The 23,482-nt window shown below is 41.7% G+C and overlaps 1 protein-coding gene and 1 pseudogene across 1 annotated transcript in view; one reads left to right on the top strand and one right to left on the bottom strand.

The window, feature by feature from the left end:
• Positions 1–23,482, top strand: part of UBE2G1 (ubiquitin conjugating enzyme E2 G1) — a 105,231-nt gene that overhangs the window by 65,688 nt on the left and 16,061 nt on the right. The window contains exons 3-4 of the mRNA XM_025362958.1: positions 10,467–10,564; positions 18,821–18,999. Of these exons, the coding sequence (XP_025218743.1) occupies positions 10,467–10,564; positions 18,821–18,999 (277 nt within the window). The remainder of the gene's footprint in view (positions 1–10,466; positions 10,565–18,820; positions 19,000–23,482) is intronic.
• Positions 3,898–5,300, bottom strand: LOC112609820 (annotated as a pseudogene).

The following is a 23,482-nucleotide window of genomic DNA, read 5'->3' as shown; positions in this document are numbered from 1 at the left end:
GGCACCTGCCACCACACCCGGCTAATTTTTGTATTTTTAGTAGAGATGCCATTTCACCATGTTGAGCAGGCTGGTCTCGAACTCCTGACCTCTCAGGATTAGATATACACCATTTTGTTACAATTGCCTACAGTATACAGTACAGTAAAATGCTGTATAGGTTTGTAGCCTGGGAACTATAGGCTGTATCCTAAAGCCCAGGTATGTAAGTAGGCCATACCCTGTAGGCTTGTGTATGTTCACTCTGATGTACAAAATCGCCCAAGGATGCCTTTCTCAGATCATAACCCTGTCGTAAAGCCTCGCATAACTGACTGTATGTTGTGTACCTCCAGCTCCACCAAAGAGAAACACTTTTTCTTTTCACTAATAAACACCCATTCCTGGGCCGGCGCTGTGGCTGACGCCTGTAATCCCAACACTTTGGGAGGCCGAGGCGGGCAGATCACGAGGTCGGGAGACCATCCTGGCCAACATGGTGAAACCCCGTCTCTACTAAAAATGCAAAAATTACCTGGGCGTGGTGGCTCGCGCCTGTAATCCCAGCTACTCAGGAGGCTGAGGCAGGAGAATTCTTGAATCCGGGAGGCGGAGGTTGCAGTGAGCCAAGATCACACCACTGTACTCCAGCCTGGTGACAGAGCAAGACTCCATCTCAAAAAAGAAAACAACACCGTTTCTGGTATTTGGTGTACATTTTTGAAAGTGTTGGCTGTTGACTTGAGATGTGAATCACAGCAGTGTTTCTGGCAGCTCCTCTGGAGTGTGTATACGCTGCTGAGAATACTGGTGGTCACTTCTGGACTGTGCCTTCCTGAGATCAGTAGCCTTTGCTCAGGAAAGAGAGAGAGCGTGTTCCTAGGGCAGGACCTGAGAAAGGCAAAGCAAGATACAGGGGGATGAAGAAAGGTTTGTTAGAAGTAGGCCTTTTAAAATGCTACCAAGGATCATGTACTTCATAGAATGGATTTGTCGTTGGCTGGGCGTGGTGGCGTACGAGGCCGAGGTGGGCAGGATCATCTGAGGTCAAGAGTTGGAGACCAGCCTGACCAACACGGAGAAACCCCATCTCTACTAAAAATGCAAAATTAGCCGGGCATGGTGGTGGGTGCTTGTAATCTCAGCTACTCGGGAGGCTGAGGCAGGAGAATCGCTTGAACCCGGGAGGCAGACGTTGGCGGTGAGCTGGGATCGTGCCACTGCACTCCATCCAGCCTGGGCAACAAGAGGAAAACTCTGTCTCAAAAAAAAAAAAAAAAAAAAAAAAGGTTGTCTTAACAGAAAGTAAGAAAGTAGTGATGTTCTTGTAATTATTTCAGTGGAATGGAGAGAGTAGAGGCCATCTTGGAATTGTTTGAAGAGCGCTATTGGGAGTGAATGTATATACCTTATGTATAAATAACTGCCTGTGAAGGGAAGTAGAGGCTTGTACTGGGGGGAAGGGGTGTTACAGGATTGAAAATAAATTAGTATAGGCTCAGATGGTACCCAGACCTAAGTGGTTAATTCACTACTTTATAATTAGGTAATAGAAATAATACTGAACCAAAATTCTGTAAAAGCTGGTGTGATTATCTCACCGTGCCGTCATTAGCCCTCATTTAGTCACTAGAGGGCACTCCACTCTCTTCAGTCTATGTGATTGATAACTGGTACATTCAAGGGTTACTTTGAGACTCCTATAGTTGCCACAAGTCTTAATTCAGTCATACTCATCTTTATATTGCATTACATGTTTATTTTTATTAATGAATCTTTCCAGTGCAGTAGTCTTTAAGGTTTTTCTAGGAAATGTACACTCTGAACTGGTAAGGTATACCAACTATTTTCAGACTGATAAGCAGTATGGATAACCACTCATATCCACAGAAATTGAAATTTCAGGTAGAAGTGGCAACAGGTTTGTAGTAAGGAAGTTTAGGATGGGCACAGTAGCTCATCACGTCTATAATCCCTGCACTTTGGGAGGCCAAGGGTGGAACGTTTGAGCTCAGAAGTTGGAGATCAGCTTGGGCTACATGGCGAAACTCTGTCTCTACAAAAAAAATACAAAAATAAGTCAGGCATGGTGATGCATGCCTGCAGTCAGGAGGCTGAGGTGGGAGGATCACTTGAGCCCAGGAGACTGCAGTGAGCCAAGATCATGCCACTGCACTCTAGCTTGGGCAACAGAGCTAGACCATGTCTTAAACAAACAAACAAAAAACCCCAGAAAGTTTCAGAAACCTGGATATCACTGTATAATTATAACATTTTATAAATTATTAATGAATGATGTCTGTGTATTTTCTATCTCTCTTTTCCTTTCATCACCAATGGCTGGTCTGTTCAAGGAGTATGCCATATCTATTTATTTTGTTTTTAAGCACTGGCAATGGTATGAAAAATTTGGAGAATCTTAAGATTATGTGTTTTTTTTTTTATTTTTTATTTTTTTTATTTGAGACGGAGTCTCGCTCTGTGGCGCAGGCTGGAGTGCAGTGGCCGGATCTCAGCTCACTGCAAGCTCCGCCTCCCGGGTTTACGCCATTCCCCTGCCACAGCCTCCCGAGTAGCTGAGACTACAGGCGCCCGTCACCTCGCCCGGCTAGTTTTTTGTACTTTTTAGTAGAGACGGGGTTTCACCGTGTTAGCCAGGATGGTCTCGATCTCCTGACCTCGTGATCCGCCCGTCTCGGCCTCCCAAAGTGCTGGGATTACAGGCTTGAACCACCGCGCCCGGCCCCAGATTATGTGTTTTGTAGTATTGCCTTACCTTGGGTGGTTGTAGAAAATGAAGAATCAGTTAACCAAAACTCAGAATTACATTCTTTTACAGTTGCAAAATTCTATTCCAGTTATAAATTATTTTTATAATTTATATTCCAGTTATAAATTTATTTGCTGTAAGATGTAGAGGCAGAAGCCATCTGTTCTGTAATGAAATTCTGGAGGGAATGAACCTAATGCCTGCATTGCTTAGAAATTGAATGATCAGTGGTAATGCCTTGCTGTTTATCATGTAGTGTTCAAGGACATGGACTTTGGGGACTGCCTTTGGTTAGCTCTCTAACTCTACCACTCTTAGTTGAGTGACTTTGAACAATTACTTAAATTTGGTCTTAGCAGTTTCATTTCTAGGGTAAAAACCCTATGCTTAGGAAATGTTTCAGACTTTCAATGTTCTATTGCTTATAACAGCAAAAAAAAAAAAAAAAAAAATCTTACTTTTTCCCCTTTTGCGGTTTTGTTATTTATCTTTGTAAATGTCAATTATAATTTGAAGGACACTTTGTAGTTACTAATTAGATTATATGAAAAACTGTATGGAAAGTTTGTACTCTAATATTGTGTCCCTAAGAAATTAGGGTCCTCAGTAACAGAGAAATAAACTCAGAAGGGTCACTGCTCAGCAGTCCACATAACCACAGAGTAGAGCACAAGCTACTGGTTGTGAATAGAAAGAGACTTCATACAAATCTTCACCTATTTTCTAGCATTATTCCCTACCACTAAAGGGAATGCCTATGACAATGCCATTTTTTTTTTCTGCTATAAGATAAAGGAAAGGTCATATCCCTAAGATACATACATTATCATATCCCTAAGATAACAGAAGCTCCAGTGTTTTTCTTTTTTCACTGTTCTTTTCGGAAGTTCACCTGGATGTTCCAGAGCAGTTTTCTAAACCTTCCATTGTTGATTGGCCTTTTGTAGAATTCTTCAGCAACATACAGTACAGAAGACCCAGGCTAAAATAGTTCTCACAGATACACTTTGAAATAGGTGTATTTGGATATAAATATAACTTGCCATTCCATTATTTTTTCTAATGACTAAACTCTAAATTTTTTAAAATGGAGATTTTCAAACCAATGATGTGCAAAGCCATTCTCATGACACAGTCATTTAAACTTATTAAGTATGGGCAAATTTTGTTTCTCCCCTTTGTCTTGTGGAGTAATTGAGGTTCTCACCCTGGGCATCATTCACAAAATAAGAGTAAGACCACAGATAATAGTGACATAGAAACACAGGCAATGAAGAAAACTTGTAAAAAACAAATATCCCCGAGTATCCTGTATCATCCCAGCAGTGATGGAAATGATGGGCAACCCAAGATTCTGAATGGAGTGCGTGAAGCCATATGCAGTTCCCAGTTGATGTTCAGGAACTACAGATGCCACTATTGGCCATAATGCACAGGCAGGCAATGACTAGGAGATTCCCAGAGGACACATAGCAACCCAAGGGCTCCACATCATAAAGGCCAGCATCATGTGGGACACAAGAGTGGCTGTGACCACACACACAACCCAGATGCTGTTCTTCCCTGTGTCATCCACCGGGAGCCCAAATACTGGGTCGTGGGAGCTGATACGACATACACAACACTGTTCATTGCACTTGCTGCCTGGAAAGAAAATCCAAATTTCTCGTAAAGAAAACTTTCCCAAGTCTAATAAAAGGGAACATGGCAACACGCTAGCAGACACAGATGATAAATATGAGCCACAGGGGTAAGGAGAAATCCTTTACATCAGTTAATTTAAAAACTCTCCCCCCCCCCCCTTTTTTTTGTTCTTTATGAAGGGTTCTCTCTGCTCTGGGATCTAAGTAAGCAAGAGCCAAGGAAGGCACAGATTAGTGAAAGAAGACATGTTACCTCCAGTCTTAAGTGTGACTCCAGGGGTTGTGTGACCAGCAGAACCCCACGAAGCTTCAATCTTAGAATACAGCCAACTCATGAAGTTCATGTTTACTGTACTTCCAATTCTAGCCACGCTAAATTGTTGGAGTCCAAACACCAGGTTTAATTCTTTGTCTTTAAACCAGCTCACAGCATATGTATTCTGGGCAACTGCTAAGCACTCCCCACCAATCCTAAACACAAGTCTTTCAAATTCCGTCAGCCAAAAAACATTAAATATTCCACTCAGAACAAAAACAACCTGTCCAATGCAAATGAAACAGCTGAAAATAATTGTGCCCCATCATATTCCAAATACTCGGTCTTTTAAAAAGCGACCAAAGAAACACAAAACCACACTGGGCCAAGAATACCAGGCATATAGCAGCATGAATTTCATGGTGTTAACCGCCATATCCCATTTATCCTGAGTCCGAAGGGCAGCAGGATTATTACAGCAAAAATATCTGCTGAAGCCAAGGAAGAACATCAATAACAGCATCAAAAGTCACAGACAGGCGGCTGGAGGCCACAGAAGGGCCAGCGGCAGCCATGCTTTCTCATCCTTCTCCTCCACTACACCCGCGGGAGACCGAGAGGCGGAAGGGGTGATGACTCCAGGACCCGGCAGAAAGCAGTGCCCGCAGAGCACAGCCAAGGCAGTGATCACATGACTCCCAAATATCTTAGACTAGTAGATAGTGAACTGTGGGAAATAAAATGATCGGACAAGAGACAGGTACAACAGGACTACAGATTAACAGGAAATGTTGAGCTAATTTCAGACGGCAGCATGCAGCACATCATTTAAATAAAATAAATATGGCCGAGTGGTAGGTAGGACTTGATCCTTGTAAGATTTTTATAATTTAACACCAAAACAGTAAAGGAGGCCTCATGGAAGAAACTTGAACTAGGCCCGGGTTTTTCAACCCTTTCAAATTTGAAACTGCTGGTTACATATCTCCTTTTTTTTTTTTTGAAGCAGAGTCTCACTCTGTCGCTCACTGCCACCTCTGCCCCCCAGATTGAAGCAATTCTCCTGCCTCAGCTTCCCGAGTAGCTGGGATTACAGGCACCTGCCACCATGCCTGGCTAATTTTTGTAGTTTTTACTAGAGATGGGATTTCACCATCTCGGCCAGGTTGGTCTTGAGCTCCTGACCTCTTGATCCACCCAACTCAGCCTCCCAAAGTGCTGGGATTACAGGTGTGAGCCACTGTGGGCGGCCTACACACCTCTTTTAAATATCATGATAGTAATTGTATTGTAGTATCTGTGATGAAGACAATATGTAATGAAAGATATTTTGAATTCATTGATGCCTTTTTAAAATTGTATTTATTTTATTTTTTTATTATTATTATTTTTGGAGATGAAGTCTTGCTTTGTGGCCCAGGCTGGAGTGCAGTAGTGCGATCTTGGCTTATTGCAACCGCTGCCTCCCAGGTTCAAGCCATTCTCCTTCTTCAGCCTCCTAAGTAGATGGGATTACAGGCGCCCGACACCACGCCCGGCTAATTTTTGCATTTTTATTTTTTATTAATTATTATTATTATTTTTTGAGACGGAGTCTCGCTCTGTCGCCCAGGCTGGAATGCAGTGGCCGGATCTCAGCTCACTGCAAGCTCCGCCTCCCGGGTTTACGCCATTCTCCTGCCTCAGCCTCCCGAATAGCTGGGACTACAGGCGCCCACCACCTTGCCCGGCTAGTTTTTTGTATTTTTTTAGTAGAGACGGGGTTTCACCGTGTTAGCCAGGATGGTCTCGATCTCCTGACCTCGTGATCCGCCCGCCTCGGCCTCCCAGAGTGCTGGGATTACAGGCTTGAGCCACCGCGCCCGGCCTAATTTTTGCATTTTTAATAAAGGCAGGGTTTCACCATGTTGGTCAGGTTGTTCTTGAACTCCTGACCTCAGGTGATCTGCCCACCTCAGCCTCCCAAAGTGCTGGGATTACAGGCGTGAGCCACCGCGCCTGGCCACAATCATCTTTGTATATCAAGAGTGAATATGTGGCATGTTAATGTTTAGTCGACAGTGTTATTGTACTCTGTGGGTTTTGGGCTTTCTCTTTGCTAATTTGGCTGCTTGGTAGAAGTTTGCATGCACAAGTTGGGTACTACTGAGTTAAGCATTAAAAAAAAAAAAAAAAAAAAAAAGCAGGTAGGCCGGGTGCAGTGGCTCACAAGGTCAGGAGTTCAAGACTAGCGTGGCCAACATAGTGAAACCCCTCTACTAAAAATGCAAAAATTAGCCAGATGTGAGAATTAGGAGAATCACTTGAACCCGGGAGGCGGAGGTTGCAGTGAGTCAAGATTGTGCTATTGCACTCCAGCCTGGGCGACAGAGCGAGACTCCGTCTCAAAAAAAAAAAAAAAAAGAAAAGAAAAAGGCGGGGGCAGGTAGAATTTCCACAGGTAAAATAGAAGAAGGAGGGGTTCACAGACAGGAGAAAACAGAAACACCATGGTGGCTTTAGAGTGCGCAAGGCCATTTTCAGATAGAGTGAAAGTTGAGTGCTTTAAATCTTTAGGGCCACCCTGTTAGTTAAATTTGGTGGACATTTTAGAAGTTGAAAACAATTTAGAGGGTCTAAATCGGGTTTTTCACGATGAAGATTCCAGTCAGCTGTTGCGAACCTTTTGCGTGAATGTAACCAGTCCAAAGTAAGTGACACGGGAAAGCTGACTCCATGTTGTCAGGGAATCAAGTGGCACGTGGCTGCCAGGAGAATCCAGTGCAGGGGCTTTGTGGCTGTGCCTTTGATGTTCTTTTACATAGACTCTCTTTTTTTATTTTATTTTTTTATTGAGACGGAGTCTCACTCTGTCACCCAGGCTGGAGGGCAGTGGCACAATCTAGGCTCACTGCACCCTCTACCTCCCAGGTTCAAACAATTCTCCGACCTCAGCCTCCCAAGTAGCTGGGATTACAGGCGCGTGCCACCACATTTGGCTGTTTTCTGTAATTGTGGCTTTCAAACCCGTAATTAGAAATACTTTACATCATGGCCCAGTGCATACATATGTGTATATAGATTAGTGAAGAAAACACATACATAGATTATATAACTGACGCTACTTGTGATAAACTCTGTTTTCTATTTTTGTTAGCAAAAAAATTTTGCGAGTGATTCATTAAATTGCTTTTGCAGCCCTGTTTGAAAAAATAGTCAATATAATCAGTATATCCTAAGACCCATTTTGGCACTAACTCACATAGAGCAACAGGATGAGAAGATAAAGACTTAACTCTTGGTGTAATGCCCTCTTCACAACAGCTATTCCAGTCTCTCTCTATTCCCTCAAGCCCTCAGGCTTCTTCCCTTCCATAGACAACCTCATCAGTTTTGAAAAGGAAGGCCCTACGGTGGGCCTTAATTCAGTTCTTCATTTTTTCTGAGTATCTCTTTTAAAGCCCTTGATTTGTACAGTTTCCCCATCTAGTTACTATCTTCTTCAACTGTTAAACTTTTTATATAAATTGTCCTGTTTATTATGCTTGAGTACTTTACTACCCTGTTCTTTAACCCTTTACAGTTTTTTTTTTAATTGCTTTTTACTAAAAAAATTGTGTGGTCAAGGTCACTGACTTTTTATACTGTGAGTCCTGTGACATTTCCTAATTATTCAGGAATGTTTAGTGTTAATGATCTGTCTCTCTCTTTTTTTTTTTTTTTGAGACAGTCTTGCTCAGTCGCCCAGGCTGGAGTGCAGTGGCGCAATCTGGGCTCACTGCAAGCTGCGCCTCCCGAGTTCATGCCGTTCTCCTGCCTCAGCCTCCCGAGTAGCTGGGACTACAGGCACCCGCCACCACGTCCAGCTAGTTTGTTTTTTTGGTATTTTTAGTAGAGACGGAGTTTCATCATGTTAGCCAGGATGGTCTCAATCTCCTGACCTCATGATCCACCCACCTCGGCCTCCCAAAGTGCTGGGATTACAGACGTGAGCCACCACACCTGGCTGATCTGTCTCTTGTTTTAAACTTAATCTGCACCTCCCCCATGTCTTATGATCAGAAAAAGCGATAAAAATTCATACTTGCTTGTGAACAGTTCAAGCTATATTAAAATGAGCAGAGAGTAAAAGATCTCGTAACGCTACACTATTGTTAGTTAACTATTGTTATGTATTGATGTCCTGTTTCTGGACATTTTTCTATGTGTATACCAACACACCCCCAATTTTTCACTTTTTCTTTCCTTTCCTTTCTTTTCTTTTTTCTTTTCTTTCTTTTTTTTTTTTTTTTTTTGAGACAGGGCCCTGCTCTGTTTCCCAGGCTGGAGTGCATTGCAGTGGCACAATCACAGCTCTCTGAAGCCTCAACTTCTTGGACTGAAGGGATCCTTCCCGCCTCAGCCTCTTGAGTAGCTAGAATTACAGGCATGAGCCACTGTGTCTGGCCTCCCACTATTTCTTTAAAGACAAGTGAGCTAATTTTAGAAATACCTGCTCTTAAAAACTTAACAATAGATTCCTCATATCATTCCATGACCACACTTACTACTGATAATTTTTCTTGGTAGATATTTTCCTTCTGCCACTAAAATGATAAGCTCCACAGTGCTCTCTAATGCTCTGTTCTCTGTTGTATCCTTTTATGTAGACCAGTGGTTAGAGTAACTGGGTAATCAATGTGTATTTGTTCAGTGAATGGAAACCATTTAATGAGCTGAGAATTTCATTTCTCACTGATCTGAAACAACCACAATCATGACTCTAATGTTTGGACACATTACAATAGAAGAATCACATGTGCAAGTGGTATTGCAATAAAGAAATTTTAAGTGGTCAATGTACTAGAGGGGACCTGGTGGCTAGTTTAGATTTTAGTCAAATGAAATCTTTCTAGAGGTAACGTTTAAGCTGAGTACTGAATGATTATCAGAAGACAAAGGGAGAAAGGTATTTCCAACAGAGGAAACATTTAGTGCCAAGGCCACAAGACAGGAATTTAGTATTTTTGCCCTTTAAGGCTGACTGGATCTCTTTGGTTTTAGTTAGTGTGTACAAGTCACTGTATTGTTCTTTTGGTGATTCCTTGAGAGTGATTGCTAATTCAGTGTGAGTGGTCTGAGGTGCGTTGTCTGAAGTAGCAGTCACGGGCTTATATCACATGGCTGGTGGCTGCGTTATTGGACAGCACAAATACAGAACATCTCCAATATTACAGTTCTCTTTTACAGTGCTGTTCTGGAAAGTCACTAGAATATCAACTCCTTGAGATTTTTTTCGCTGCTATACCCCTAGAGTTTGACACATAAATGCCGAGTAAATATTTGGTAAATGATCAAATGAATAAATGGATAGATGGAGGCAGTATGTCTGTTCCTAGATAAGGAAAAAGAAAATGTGCATAAGTTTTGAGATGAGAAAGGGTTTGATGTGTTTAAGAACAGAAAGAAGACTGGTTAGAACAGAGAGGAATGACAGTTTGAAATCAACGTAGAGAAACTAGTGATGTTAAACCTTCTGAATTTTGTTTTAAGTGCATTGGGAAGTGATGGAAGGGTTTGTAGCATAGCAGTAATGTGATCTGATCTGATCTGGCCTGAATGTCTTTTTAGCAGATGATTTCATTTTACTAGCTCTCTTAAAAGTTTAATTAAAGTGATAGCGATGACAGTTTATTCAACTAGTTATTTGAGAAAGTAACTGCCTGTGGGGAATCCAGATTATTTGTTTACTTCATTTTCGGTGTTAGTGCTAGCCCCCTTGTTTTATATTTGTTTTAACAATTCTATGCTTAAAAGCAGGAACTTATAGGCAAGAACTTCTTTTTGTTCTTTTTTCCAGTGAAGGTGGTGTTTTTAAGGCTCATCTTACTTTCCCAAAAGATTATCCCCTCCGACCTCCTAAAATGAAATTCATTACAGAAATCTGGCACCCAAATGGTAAGTTTATCTAGTTTTACTTTTACATTTGTAAATGTGATGACCTGTCATTGAAGTGTTGAAGGTCAATAAGAAAGATCTGTTTCTCAGTGAAATTGCTTTGGCATGTTTGTACTGTGTTCATTGTGCACATGGCTGTGTACTGAAACCTTTAAAAAGAGGAGAGGCCAGGCACAGTGGCTCATGCCTGTAATCCCAGCACTTTAGAAGGCCAGGCAGGCAGATCACTTGAGATGAAGAGCTGGAGACCAGCCTGGCAAACATGGTGAAACCCCGTCTCTACTCAAAATACAAAAATTAGTCACGCGTGGTGGCACATACCTGTAATCCCAGCTACGTGGGAGGCTGAGGCATGAGAATCGCTTGAACCCGGGAGGCGCAGGTTGCAGTGAGCTGAGATTACACCACTGCACTCCAGCCTGGGCAGCAGTGTGAGACTGTGTCTCAAAAAAGAGAGGAAGAGAAACAGAGATCATGGGGAAAAAGTTATTTTTTAATTTATTTACTTAGTTTTCAGTTTGGTTTGAGACTCATATTTTAAACCAGAGGCACGGTTACGGAGCGATAACATCAATAGAGCTCCTATAATTAAGCGAATAATTATCAAGGTATTAGGTGATTCACTGGCTATTACAAAGAACACAGAAATTATGAAACCTGGTTTTGTAATTTATAGTTTTTCCTATTATTTTTATACCATGGACAACTCTTCTATGTATATTCTTAGGTGTAAGATTACTGACAGTGTCATATGAAACAACATACTATATTTTTTAAGCCTGGAAAGCATCTAGTATGGCTGTGCATGTAGCGATGACATTGACTTTTTTTGCTTAAAGAAGAGCTACCACTTCAAATCCACATTGCGGCTGTTCTCCTGCCTAGCCAGCTGCCGCTGGACTCTCTCCCCTGTATATAAGCCCCCAGTAACTACGTCTTATTTAAAAAACAACAGAAAAAATTCTCTATTTTTATAAAGTAAAATAAAATCCCCAAAGGTTAGGCTAGATAAGCTATATTTGTAAAACAGTCTCTGAACTTTTGGCTTTGTTTTGTATGATAGAACTTGCAGAGCTTTCTTTTCTAATTATTTTGACTATGTAATCAGAGTTGTCTCTTTAAGCTATTACACTAATTTGCATTTTGCTTCTCATCATCAAGACTTCTGGGTGCAGGGAATAGAAACACGTAGATAGTGGTTTAAGCTGGAATCAGTGAGACAGGAATGAATGATTGAATGAAGTTAAACAAGGATTTATCAGAAGGATATGGAATGTGTAATAGAAGCCAAGGCTTGAAAAACACATGGGCGTTATGAGAGACTGGAACTGGCAAATGGAAAAGTACTGGGAGCCAAGGGACTTAGCATATTTTATTGCATCTAAGGCAGCAGTGATCATAAAAGATAGTTATTTTTCCTACCAGTAAGAAGGGGAAAATATCTCTTAACAGTTTGTGGCAGAATGCATTAACCGTATTCCTGCATGATGCGGGCATGCATGAATGGGTGACACTTGCCTCCTGTGCTTTGACTTTTATCTCTTCCTAGGCTTTCGGCAGTTTCTTCTTCTACCTTCACTTGCATTACTCGATTATAATAGGCAATCGTTTTGCACCTGTTTCGAAGAAGCTATAACAGATTCTGAATGTTGGCTTCACCACAGATTAGCTGTGTAACTCTAGGCAAACCCTCTTGGAGCCTTAAGCTAGCTTGCCTGCCTGCCTCCCTCCCTCCTTCCGTCTCTCCTTCCCCCACTCTGCCCCTCCTTTTCTCCTTCCTTCCCTCTCTCGCTCCTTCCTTCCCTCCCTTCCCTTTCTCCCATCCCTTCCCGTCCTTTTTTTCTAAGACAGGGTCTCACTTTGCCACCCAGGCTGCAGTACAACAGCATGATCACAGCTCACTGCAGCCTTGACCTCCTGGGCTCAAGTGATCCTCCCAAGTAGCTGGGATGACAAGGACATATCATCACGCCCAACTAATTTTTGTATTTTTTTTTTGTAAAGATGGGGTTTCACCATGTTGTTGGCCAGGCAGGTCCTGAACTCCTGGGCACAAGTGATCTGCCCACTTTGTCCTCCCAAAGTACTGAGATTACAGGCATGAGCTACCATGCCAGGCCTATGTTTTCTATCTGTGAAAATTAAGTGAAAACATACATGTAAGCAAATACATGGGAGACTTCCCTTCTGGTAAGAAGATAGCAATCACCTAGGTAGTTTAAGAGGACAACTGATAAAATGGTGTTATGTTTTGTTTTAAGATTGAAGAGACTTTTTATTTTTTTCTTTTCTTTTTTTTTTTTTTTTTTTTTAAGACGGAGTCTGGCTCTGTCGCCCGGGCTGGAGTGCAGTGGCCGGATCTCAGCTCACTGCAAGCTCCGCCCCCCGGGTTTACGCCATTCTCCTGCCTCAGCCTCCCGAGTAGCTGGGACTACAGGCGCCCGCCGCCTCGCCCGGCTAGTTTTTTGTATTTTTTTAGTAGAGACGGGGTTTCACCGTGTTCGCCAGGATGGTCTCGATCTCCTGACCTCGTGATCCGCCCGTCTCGGCCTCCCAAAGTGCTGGGATTACAGGCTTGAGCCACCGCGCCCGGCCTATTTTTTTCTTTTCTTTTTTTTTGTTTCGTTTTTTTTTGAGACAGAGTCTTACTCTGTCGCCCAGGCTGGAGTGCAGTGGGACGATCTTGACTCACTGCAACCTCCATCTCCTGGGTTCAAGTGATTCTCCTGCCTCAGCCTCCTGAGTAGCTGGGATTACAAGCGTCCACCACCACGCCTGGCTAATTTTTGTAGTTTTAGTAGAGACAGGGTTTCACCATATTGGACAGGCTGGTCTCAAACTCCTGACCTCAAGTGAGCCACCTGCCTCAGCCTCCCAAAGTGCTGGGATTGCAGACATGAGCCACTGCGCCCGGTCTTAGATGGAATTTTGAACGAAGATGATGCTTGGCTTGAACTTCATTCTTGAGGCTGTAAGGCCTTGTTTAATTAATGACTTTTAAAGCTGTGCATAATAGTAGGTTGTCATGACAAAAAGAGAAAATGACAAAAAATAAAAAAGCTATGTAATAGGTTCCTCTTGTATTTTCCTTCTTGAAAGATTACACTCATAGAGGATTGGAAGGGGAAGTCAGAGAGATAGCAGGGAGGTAGAGCATTTTAGCAATCATTTGAGTACAAAACAATAAAAGCTTGCACTAAGAATAGTGTCGCAGGAAGGGCAGTTTAGTTTCTTTGACTTGACTGCCAGAGGTGGATGGTAATGGAGAAGTAAGAATTTAGGATTGACTGGCCATTTGCAAAAATAATTATAGAGTGAAAACCATAATGAAATGCACTTTTTACCCACTAGGATTCCTATAATCAAAAAGATAATAACAAGTGTCAATGAGGAAGTAGAGAAATTAGAACTCCAGTGTACTACTGGCAAGAAGGTAAATGGTGCGGATGTTTGGAAAAGACTCTGGCAATTCCTCAAAAGGTTAAGCATAGTTACCATATGACCTGCAGTTCCAGTCCTAGGAACCTAACCAAGAAAACTGAACACACATGTTCAGAAAAAACTTGAATATGAGTGTTCATAGCAGCGTTTATTATTCATAACAGCCAAAAAGTAGGAACAGCCCAAATGTCTATCAGTTGATAAATAGAAAAACAAAATGTGGATCCATGTAATGGAATATTATTTGGCAATAAAAAGAAATGAATTACATGATACTGTTTTCTTAAGAAAAGAAAGAAATGGCCTGTAATCCCAGCACTTTGGGAGGCCGAGACGGGCGGATCACGAGGTCAGGAGATCGAGACTATCCTGGCTAACACGGTGAAACCCCGTCTCTACTAAAAAAATACAAAAAACTAGCCGGGCGAGGTGGCGGACGCCTGTAGTCCCAGCTACTCGGGAGGTTGAGGCAGGAGAATGGCGTGAACCCGGGAGGCGGAGCTTGCAGTGAGCTGAGATCCGGCCACTGCACTCCACCTGGGTGACAGAGCGAGACTCCGTCTCAAAAAAAAAAAAAAAGAAAAGAAGTGAAGTAGTGATACATGTTACAACATAGATGAACCTTGGAAACATTATACTAAGTGAACAAAGTCAGTCGTAAAAGGTGACATAGGTTACGATTCTCTTTATATGAAATGTCAAGAATAGGCAAATCCATAGGGACCGAAAGTAGGTTAGTGGTTCCTTACTCCTGGAGGGGAAGTGAGGGGATTGAGGAATGGTTGCTAATTGGTACTGGGTTTCATTGTAGGTTGAAAATAGTCTAAAATTGATTGTAGTATCGATTGTACAACTCTGTAGACATACTAGACAGAAACCATTAAATTGTGTTCTTCAAATAGGTAAATTGTATCGTAGGTGAACTATAGAGATGTTATAAAATTATTATAGGGAAATAGTTTTATATGACTGACCTTACATATATTCAGGTTTTTCTTGTGGTATACTTGCTACATCCAGTTAGATAATTAGGTAAAACTAGTCTAGGGTTCAGCAATGAGCTTAAGGGCCTTGGAAGTTACTGTATCAAGATGATAGATAACGTCATAATGAGTGGGTTAATTTTCCTAGGGAAAGTACAGTTAATGTTGGGGATTAGGATAACATCCAAGGTCAGATTAAGGAAGATGAAAACTAGAAAGTGACTGAGACAATGGTTCAAGAACCAGGGGAAAACAAGAGTACCACAGATGCCAGGGGAGGAAAATGTATCCAGCAAAGTGTTGTCATAGTATTAGTTGTCTTGGCCCAGAGGGGTGACTTCAGGTAGGTAAAAGTACCCAGGAGAATAAATATGTTATCCAGACCACTTGTGGACACAGTTGTAGCATCCTGCTAAGGAGAAGAAGCCAGTTTCTAGGAGAATAAAGGAATATCTGAGTAGTAAGTAAATAGATAAGATGAGGGTAAATCAGTTTTTCAGAATTTTAGATGCATGGCTTCAAGAAAAAGGAGATAGCTAGAAGTGTATGCATTGTTTAGGTAGCTTAGTTTTGTTTGTTTGTTTTGGTTTGGGTTTTTTTTTTTTGAGACAGAATCTCACTCTGTCACCCAGGCTGGAGTGCAGTGGCTCATTGCAACCTCCGCCTCCCAGGTTCAAGCGATTCACTTGTCTCAGCCTCCTGAGTAGCTGGGATTACAGGTGTGTGCCACCAAGCCTGGCTAATTCTTGTATTGTTATTGGAGATGGGTTCACCATGTTGGCCAGGCTGGTCTCAAACTCCTGACCTCAGGAGATCCGCCTACCTCAGCCTCCCAAAGTGCTGGGATTACAGGCCAGCCGTACATTACAGTGGGCCAAGCCATTGTGCCCAGCCCAGGTAGCTTAGTTCCATCTCTAATGAACACTGAAATGAAAGAAAAAAGTAACAAGCAAAAATCATACGGGGAAAACTGAGAAACATTTTGGCAAGAGAAAAGTAAACATTAAGTACATAACTGGCTAAAGGATAAGAACAGACATTTCACAAAAGAGGAAAGACATACAGGTTATATCCATGGAAAGTTGTCACCCCAAAGCATTTAGAAAAGTGAATTAAACCAGATGTCATGTATAAAATTTAAACAGCATCAATAAAGGAAAATGTTGGCCGGGCGCGGTGGCTCAAGCCTGTAATCCCAGCACTTTGGGAGGCCGAGACGGGCGGATCACGAGGTCAGGAGATCGAGACCATCCTGGCTAACACAGTGAAACCCCGTCTCTACTAAAAATACAAAAACTTAGCCGGGCAAGGTGGCAGGCGCCTGTAGTCCCAGCTACTCGGGAGGCTGAGGCAGGAGAATGGCGTGAACCCGGGAGGTGGAGCTTGCAGTGAGCTGAGATCCGGCCACTGCACTCCAGCCTGGGTGACAGAGCGAGACTCCGTCTCAAAAAAAAAAAAAAAAAAAAAAAAAATGAAAATGTTCATCTTGATGAGGCAATGAAATGGACATCTCAGATTGCTGATGGCAGTATAAATTGATACAATCCTTTAAACTATAGTTTGATAGTAGGTATTAAGCCTAAAAAATCTTCTCATTCTAAAATAAACTGTATGTTTAAAATGACATGAGAAGGTTAAAAATGTAAAGATCCCGGATTAGCGATAGCTTGATTTTTTAAAAAAGAAAAATGGATCTTATATTGTGGTGTTAGAATTCTGTGCACATACTTAATAGCATGTTTTTAAAGAAAAATGATTTGGAAAAAATCCTTATTACACAATAAGTACAGAAAACATTGTAAAACAGTAATACTCTATGCTGAACTTTGTAGCTTTACAAGTTTCGATGGTCTTTTTTTTTTTTTTTTTTTGAGATGGAGTTTCACTCATTGCCCAGGCTAGAGTACAATGGTGCGATGTTGGCTCACGGCAACCTCCGCCTCCTGGCTTCAAGCAGTTCTGCTGCCCCAGCCTCCCGAGTAGCTGGAATTACAGGTGTGTGCCACAATGCCTGGCTGATTTTGTATTTTTGGTAGAGATGGGATTTCTCCATGTTGGCCAGACTGGTCTTGAACTCCTGACCACAGGTAATCCACCCTCCTTGGCCTCCCAAAGTGCTGGGATTACAGGCTTGAGACACCACGCCTGGCCCTCAATGTTATTCTTGCCCCGATTCTATTTTAGTTAATAGATTTTACTAGCAGATAGGGACGGATTGGGAAGAGGAACCTTAATTATAGAAAAACTCATACATAAAACATTGAAGACGTGGGCCTTTCCTGTCATATATTCACTGCTGTACTTCTCTGTCACATGTGTGCCTGGCATGCAGTAGGCATTGAAAAAGTATTTGTTGGCTGGCGCAGGGGCTCTTTCCTGTAATCCCAGCCCTTTGCGAGGCTAATGTGGGAGTGTCCCAAGTGTGTGGGACCAGCCTGAGCAATATAGTAAGACGATATCTTTACCAAGAAAAAAAAAAAAGCCAGGAATGGTGCCATGTGCCTATGGTCCCAACTACCTGGGAGGCTGAGGTGGGAGGATTGCTAGAGCCAGGAGTTTCAGACCAGCCTGGGTGACATAGTGAGACCCCATCTCTACCAAAAAAAAAAAAAGCCAGGTTAGCCAGGCATCATGCCATGTGCCTGTGGTCCCAGCTACTTCGGGGACTGAGGCAGGAGGATCGCTTGAGCCTGGATAGAGCTGTGATCATACCACTGCACTCCAGCTGGGTGACAAAGTGAGACCCTGTCTCGAAAAAAACCAAAACAGCAACAACAAACAACACCAAAAAATAAGAATTTGTTGAATTAAGAGAGCAGTGATATTGATTGGTATATACAAACTTTGATTCTGATTACCCAGAGTTCATAACAGCAGAAATACTGATGTTATGAAATGAAAAATAAGATTTAGAATTATATTTATTCACAAATTTGTTAGACTATATAGGATAAGTTAGGAATGAAATATACATAAATGTTGTCACTACTCAAATTCCTTTCTAAAATTTCTTCCTCAAAGTATGCTTTTAAAAAAAATTTACAGTGGGTAAACGTTACCATAAAAGATTCGTTTCACAATAGGGATTATTTGTATGATGTATAAATGAATTAGTGGATTAAGATCTTTTTTTTAATCAATAAGTAGTATTTTGCTTTTTGCCGAACCACTTAAACAGGTCAATACATGTCTCCTAAAAATAAGGGTGTTTTTCTTATTAAATGTGTTCATGGAAAGGAGGCCTCATGAGTGTCATATATGTTGATGAGTTTTCATTGGCAGTATGACATGTTTGTTTTGTGAATTTGAATATACTCCTTTCCCAGAAAATACAATTTTGCCTTTATATGATTGTAAAAATACATTTCTTAGGAAAATCTCTCGGCCTTTGACTATCACTAATTTAAGTCGGTAAGTTAGTGGGGAAACTAGGAAGCCATTACATAGAAACTCAGTTGCTGGTATTTGGAAAAATATGCTTTCTGCAAATGAAGAATGCATCCAATAGTTGCTATTTATTCATTTATTATATTATACTTAGGACATGTAAATGTTAGGCACCATCTATATACTAGATAGCTTTATGTTTTACATAAATAAAAAGATAGCTTACATTCCTACTGGGTTTGTCAGATGGATCCTGTGTATTTGGTAAAATCTATACTATAGTCTTCCTAAAAAAGTCAACACGTTCCATTTTGGACATTAACTTCTGTGTATGTGTCATGTTTGATAAAGGCACTGTGTGAATCAGGGTCACATTTGTAATTGATAATTTTGTGTATAACCAAATTAGCAATATATGAAACAAGCCTCTTCTTGAATTTTGCAGTTGATAAAAATGGTGATGTGTGCATTTCTATTCTTCATGAGCCTGGGGAAGATAAGTATGGTTATGAAAAGCCAGAAGAACGCTGGCTCCCTATCCACACAGTGGAAACCATCATGATTAGTGTCATTTCTATGCTGGCAGACCCTAATGGAGACTCACCTGCTAATGTTGATGCTGCGGTAAGGCGGTCACACGTCTTCCCTTCACTTTCCCTTGTGATAAAACTTGAACTATAGTTAGTATGTATGTAAGTATGCATGAATGTGTGCATGCATGTGTGTGTGTGTGTATATGTATCTTTCCATAGTTCTTATTTTTGACAAAATAAATATAAATATATTTATTTATGTATTTATTTTTTTTTGAGACAGGGTCTCTCTCTGTCACCTAGGCTGGAGTGCAGTGACACCATCATAGATCACTGCAACCTCAAACTCCTGGGCCCGAGTGGTCCTCCAGCCTTGGCCTCCCAAACTGTTCCAATGACATGTGTGAGCCACCATGCCTGGCCAAAAGTGCATATTTATTGTATACAACTTGTTGTTTTGAAATATGTATATGTTGTGGAGTGACTAATTGAGCTAATTCACATACGCATTACCTCACATACTTACTAATTTTGTTGTGGGAACACTTAAATTCTCCTCTCCGCAGTTTTCAAGAATACTGTACGTTATTAGGATGGAAACTGTGACACCCAATTTAGAATTGGGGGTGGGATGGGCAGAGCAGAAATGTAGTTTTTCAATGCAGTCAGATTTTTATCAACTTAAAATGGCTTGTCGTAGCTATGAAATTTTTTTGTAAGCCTCATGGTAACCACAGAGCAAAATCCTACAGTAGTTAACACAAAAGATGAAAAGTAAGGAATCGGGGCTGGGCATGGTGGCTCATGCCTGTAATCCCAGCACTTTGGGAGGCTGAGGTGGGAGGATCACAAGGTCAGGGGATCGAGACCATCCTGGCTAACATGGTGAAACCCCGTCTCTACTAAAAATACAAAAAATGAGCTGGGTGTGGTAGCAGGTGCCTGTAGTCCCAGCTATTTGGGAGGCTGAGGCAGGAGAATGGCTTCAACCGGGGAGGCGGAGGTTGCAGTGAGCTGAGATCATGTCACTGCACTCCAGCCTGGGAGACAGAGCGAGACCTGGACTCTAAAAACAAAAGCAATTGTCATACCTAAGACAATTTAATGCCTAGTCTAAAGTTCATGTTATTATCCCCAAGTTCTCAATTTTCAAAAGTTTCACATCTGTAGAAAAAAATGTATTAGTTAAATGAACACCACCATACCTTTCACCTAGATTCACCAATTGTAGAAATTTTGCAACACTTTTTTCTAAACAGTTTGAGAGTAGTTTATAGATACCATAACCCTTCACCCCAAAATGTTTCAGGATCTGCTCCCTAAGAACAATGCTGTCTTTCCATATGACAGACTTACAGACTTACACAGTACAAGTCTGTCATTGATGTGGTACTATATACAATCTATATTCACCTTGGATTGGATTGTCCCGTATTCTTTATAGCTGCCACGCCCCCATCCTGCAGCTTTTTTTCTTTTTAAATCCAGAGGCTAGTCTAGGAACCTCTGTTATATTTGTATTCAAGTTTTATTAGTTTACTTTAATCCAGAATAGTTCCTAGTTCCTTAGCCTTCTCTCCTTCTTTGAAAAGCCTTTCATTCTTATTCTGAGAACCTTTGTTAGTACTATATACCAAAGCCAGGGCATAAAATTTACCTTTTTTCTTAGGTTAATAATAACTTGGGTGGAATCTTATATATATAGACTAAGACACTATAGATAACTCCCTTTGAAAGCTATGACGGAAATTAATAATAGAATTGAACTAAAAACTGCAGAAAACTATCTTTCTATTTAATCAAGTATTAGTCTAAACAATGTAAGAGATGATAAGGGAGAAGGGGTGATAGCTGCATTAAAAGAAATCCTAGGGAATCATTTTGAGAGAGAACTGATGAATGTTTATTTGGTTCATGCTCAACTATCAGCAATTTTAATAATAAGATCAGAGTTGGCTGGGTGCGGTGGCTCACACCTGTAATCCCAGCTCTTTGGGAGGCTGAGGCGGGCAGATCACAAGGTCAGGAGTTTGAGCCATAGTGAAACCCCCGTCTTTACTAAAAATACAAAAAAATTAGCCAGACGTGGTGGCACGTGCCTGTAATCCCAGCTACTTGGGAGGCTGAGGCACGCAAAATTGCTTGAACCTGGGAGGCGGAGCTTGCAGTGAGCCGAGATTGCACCACTGCACTCCAGCCAGAGTGACAGTGCGAGACTCTCTCAAAAAAAAAAAAAAAATCAGAGCTGGCAAATTGCCTTTTTTATTTTACGTATGTATTTGCCCTTTTGAAACAGAGTCTTGCTCTGTCGCCCAGGCTGGAGTGCAGTGGCGTGATCTCACCTCATTGCAACCACAACCTCTGCCTTCTGTGTTCAAGTGATTCTCCTGCCTTAGCCTCCCAAGTAGCTGGTATTACAGATGTGCGGAACCACACCCAGCAATTTTTTTGTGTGTTTTTAGTAGAGATGGGGTTTCACCATGTTGGCCAGGCTGGTCTCGAGCTCCTGACTTCAAGTGATCCGCCCACCTCGGCCTCCCAAGGTGCTGGGATTACAGGCATGAGCCACCACATCCAGCCCCCCCTTTTTTTTTTTTTTTTTTTTTTGGTGACAGAGTCTCACTCTGTCGCCCAGGCTGGAGTACAGTGGCGCGATCTCGGCTCACTGCAACATCCACTTCCCAGGTTCACATCATTCTCCTGCGTCAGCCTCCCGAGTAGCTGGGACTACAGGCGCCCGCCACTACCACTGGCTAATTTCTTTGTATTTTTAGTAGACACAGGGTTTCACCGTGTTACCCAGGATGGTCTCGATCTCCTGACCTCGTGATCCGCCCGCCTCGGCTTCCCAAAGTGCTGGGATTACAGGCGTGAGCCACCGGCCCCTGCCCTGGCCCTTTTATCTTAAAGAAGAGTAAATTAATAGCCAATAACCAAGACCATGAATATGCAAAAATGTTTATTAACCCTCAAAATAGCTGAATCCCAAAAAAAGCCAAATGTACTGCCAAAGTAAAGTTATTCTCTTGATGTTAAACATTTTCCTACGTGTTGAAATAGGCCTTAATGTGAAGTTGAAATATGCAAACTTGAGTTCTAGTCCAAACACCACAAATTGTGCAAAATCTATTCCATTTTTTTTTTCTTGAAACCCACTGATTCTTCCTTCTGATTTAACTAGTTAGTTGTCTCATATTAAAACCAAAAACCATGACTTATAAACAGTTTACTATTCTTTTTTTGAGACAGAGTCTCACTCTTACTCAGGCTGGAGTACAGTGGCACAATCTCAGCTCACTGCAACCTCCACCTCCCAGGTTCAAGTGAGTCTCTTGCCTCAGCCTTCTTAGTAGCTGGGATTACAGGCGCGTGCCACCACATCTGGCTAATTTTTGTGTTTTTGGTAGAGACGGTTTTGCCATGTTGGTCAGGCTGGTCTCAAACTCCTGACCTCAGGTGGTTCACCCACCTCAGCTTCCCAAAGTGCTGGGATTATAGTCGTGAGCCACCACACCTGGCCCAGTTTACTGTTCTTACTTGCTTTTTCTTCTTGCATATTACACCTTTGATCATGTTTTCATAGTATTGTTTTTCTGACCTCTCAATCAGCAGTACATATTCCAGGAAACCCCCATTTTTCTTAGCCACCTCTTTCCTGGATCCCTTTATTCTTTGGCTCCATTTTTTTTTTTTTTTTTAAAAGATGTAGTCTCACTCTGTCGCCAGGCTAGAGTGCAGTGGCACAATCTCAACTCACTGCAACCTCTACCTCCCAAGTTCAAGCAATCCTCCTGCCTCAGCCTCCTGAGTAGTTGCGACTACAGGCACATGCCACCATGCCCAGCTAATTTTTTGTATTTTTAGTAGAGACGGGGTTTCACCACGTTGTCCAGGATGGTCTTGATCTCTTTATGTCTGATCTGGCCACCTTGGCCCCAGATTTGATTGACTTTCTCAGCCTGCTGCTTAGCTGACTTGCTCAGATTACCCCTTCACTGCTCTTCTCAATTGAATCTTTTGTTTCATGGATCCCATTTCTTCTTTTTTTTCTTGGTTGATTTCCTCCTTCATCCTAGAGTAATCTCTTAGGGTATGTGGCAATGAAATCCTTAGTCTATTTATGATGTAAGGTGCTTTTATTCTTCCCTTATACTTGATTGATGCTTGGTTTCTAATATTATAGGAAGAAAATCAAATTTACGTAGAATTTATATTTTACCATTTATTATTGCCGATGTGAAAATTGATGCTAGGTTGATTCTTTTCCATTTTTAGGTGACTTGTTCTTTTTTCCTTTTCTTTTTTTTCCCCATTGTCTTTAGGTTCTTTTCTTTATTGTTGGTCTTTGGAAATTTCACAGAGTTGTGTGAACTCTTTTTAATTTGCCAAATTAAAATTTGCTTTAATTTTAAAGACTACCAGCCCTGGGAAATTTTCCTTTTAAATTATTTTGAGGCTGGGCATGGTAGCTTATGCCTGTAATCCCAGCACTTTGGGATGCCGAGGCAGTTGAGTTACTTGAGGCCAGGATTTCGAGATCAGCCTGGGCGACATGGTGAAACCCAATCTACAAA

Source organism: Theropithecus gelada, chromosome 16 (assembly GCF_003255815.1).
Source record: "Theropithecus gelada isolate Dixy chromosome 16, Tgel_1.0, whole genome shotgun sequence".
In the NCBI taxonomy this organism is placed as follows: Eukaryota; Metazoa; Chordata; class Mammalia; order Primates; family Cercopithecidae; genus Theropithecus; species Theropithecus gelada.
The sequence above is the reverse complement of the archived record's forward strand: the minus strand, read 5'-3'. Positions and strand labels throughout refer to the sequence as shown.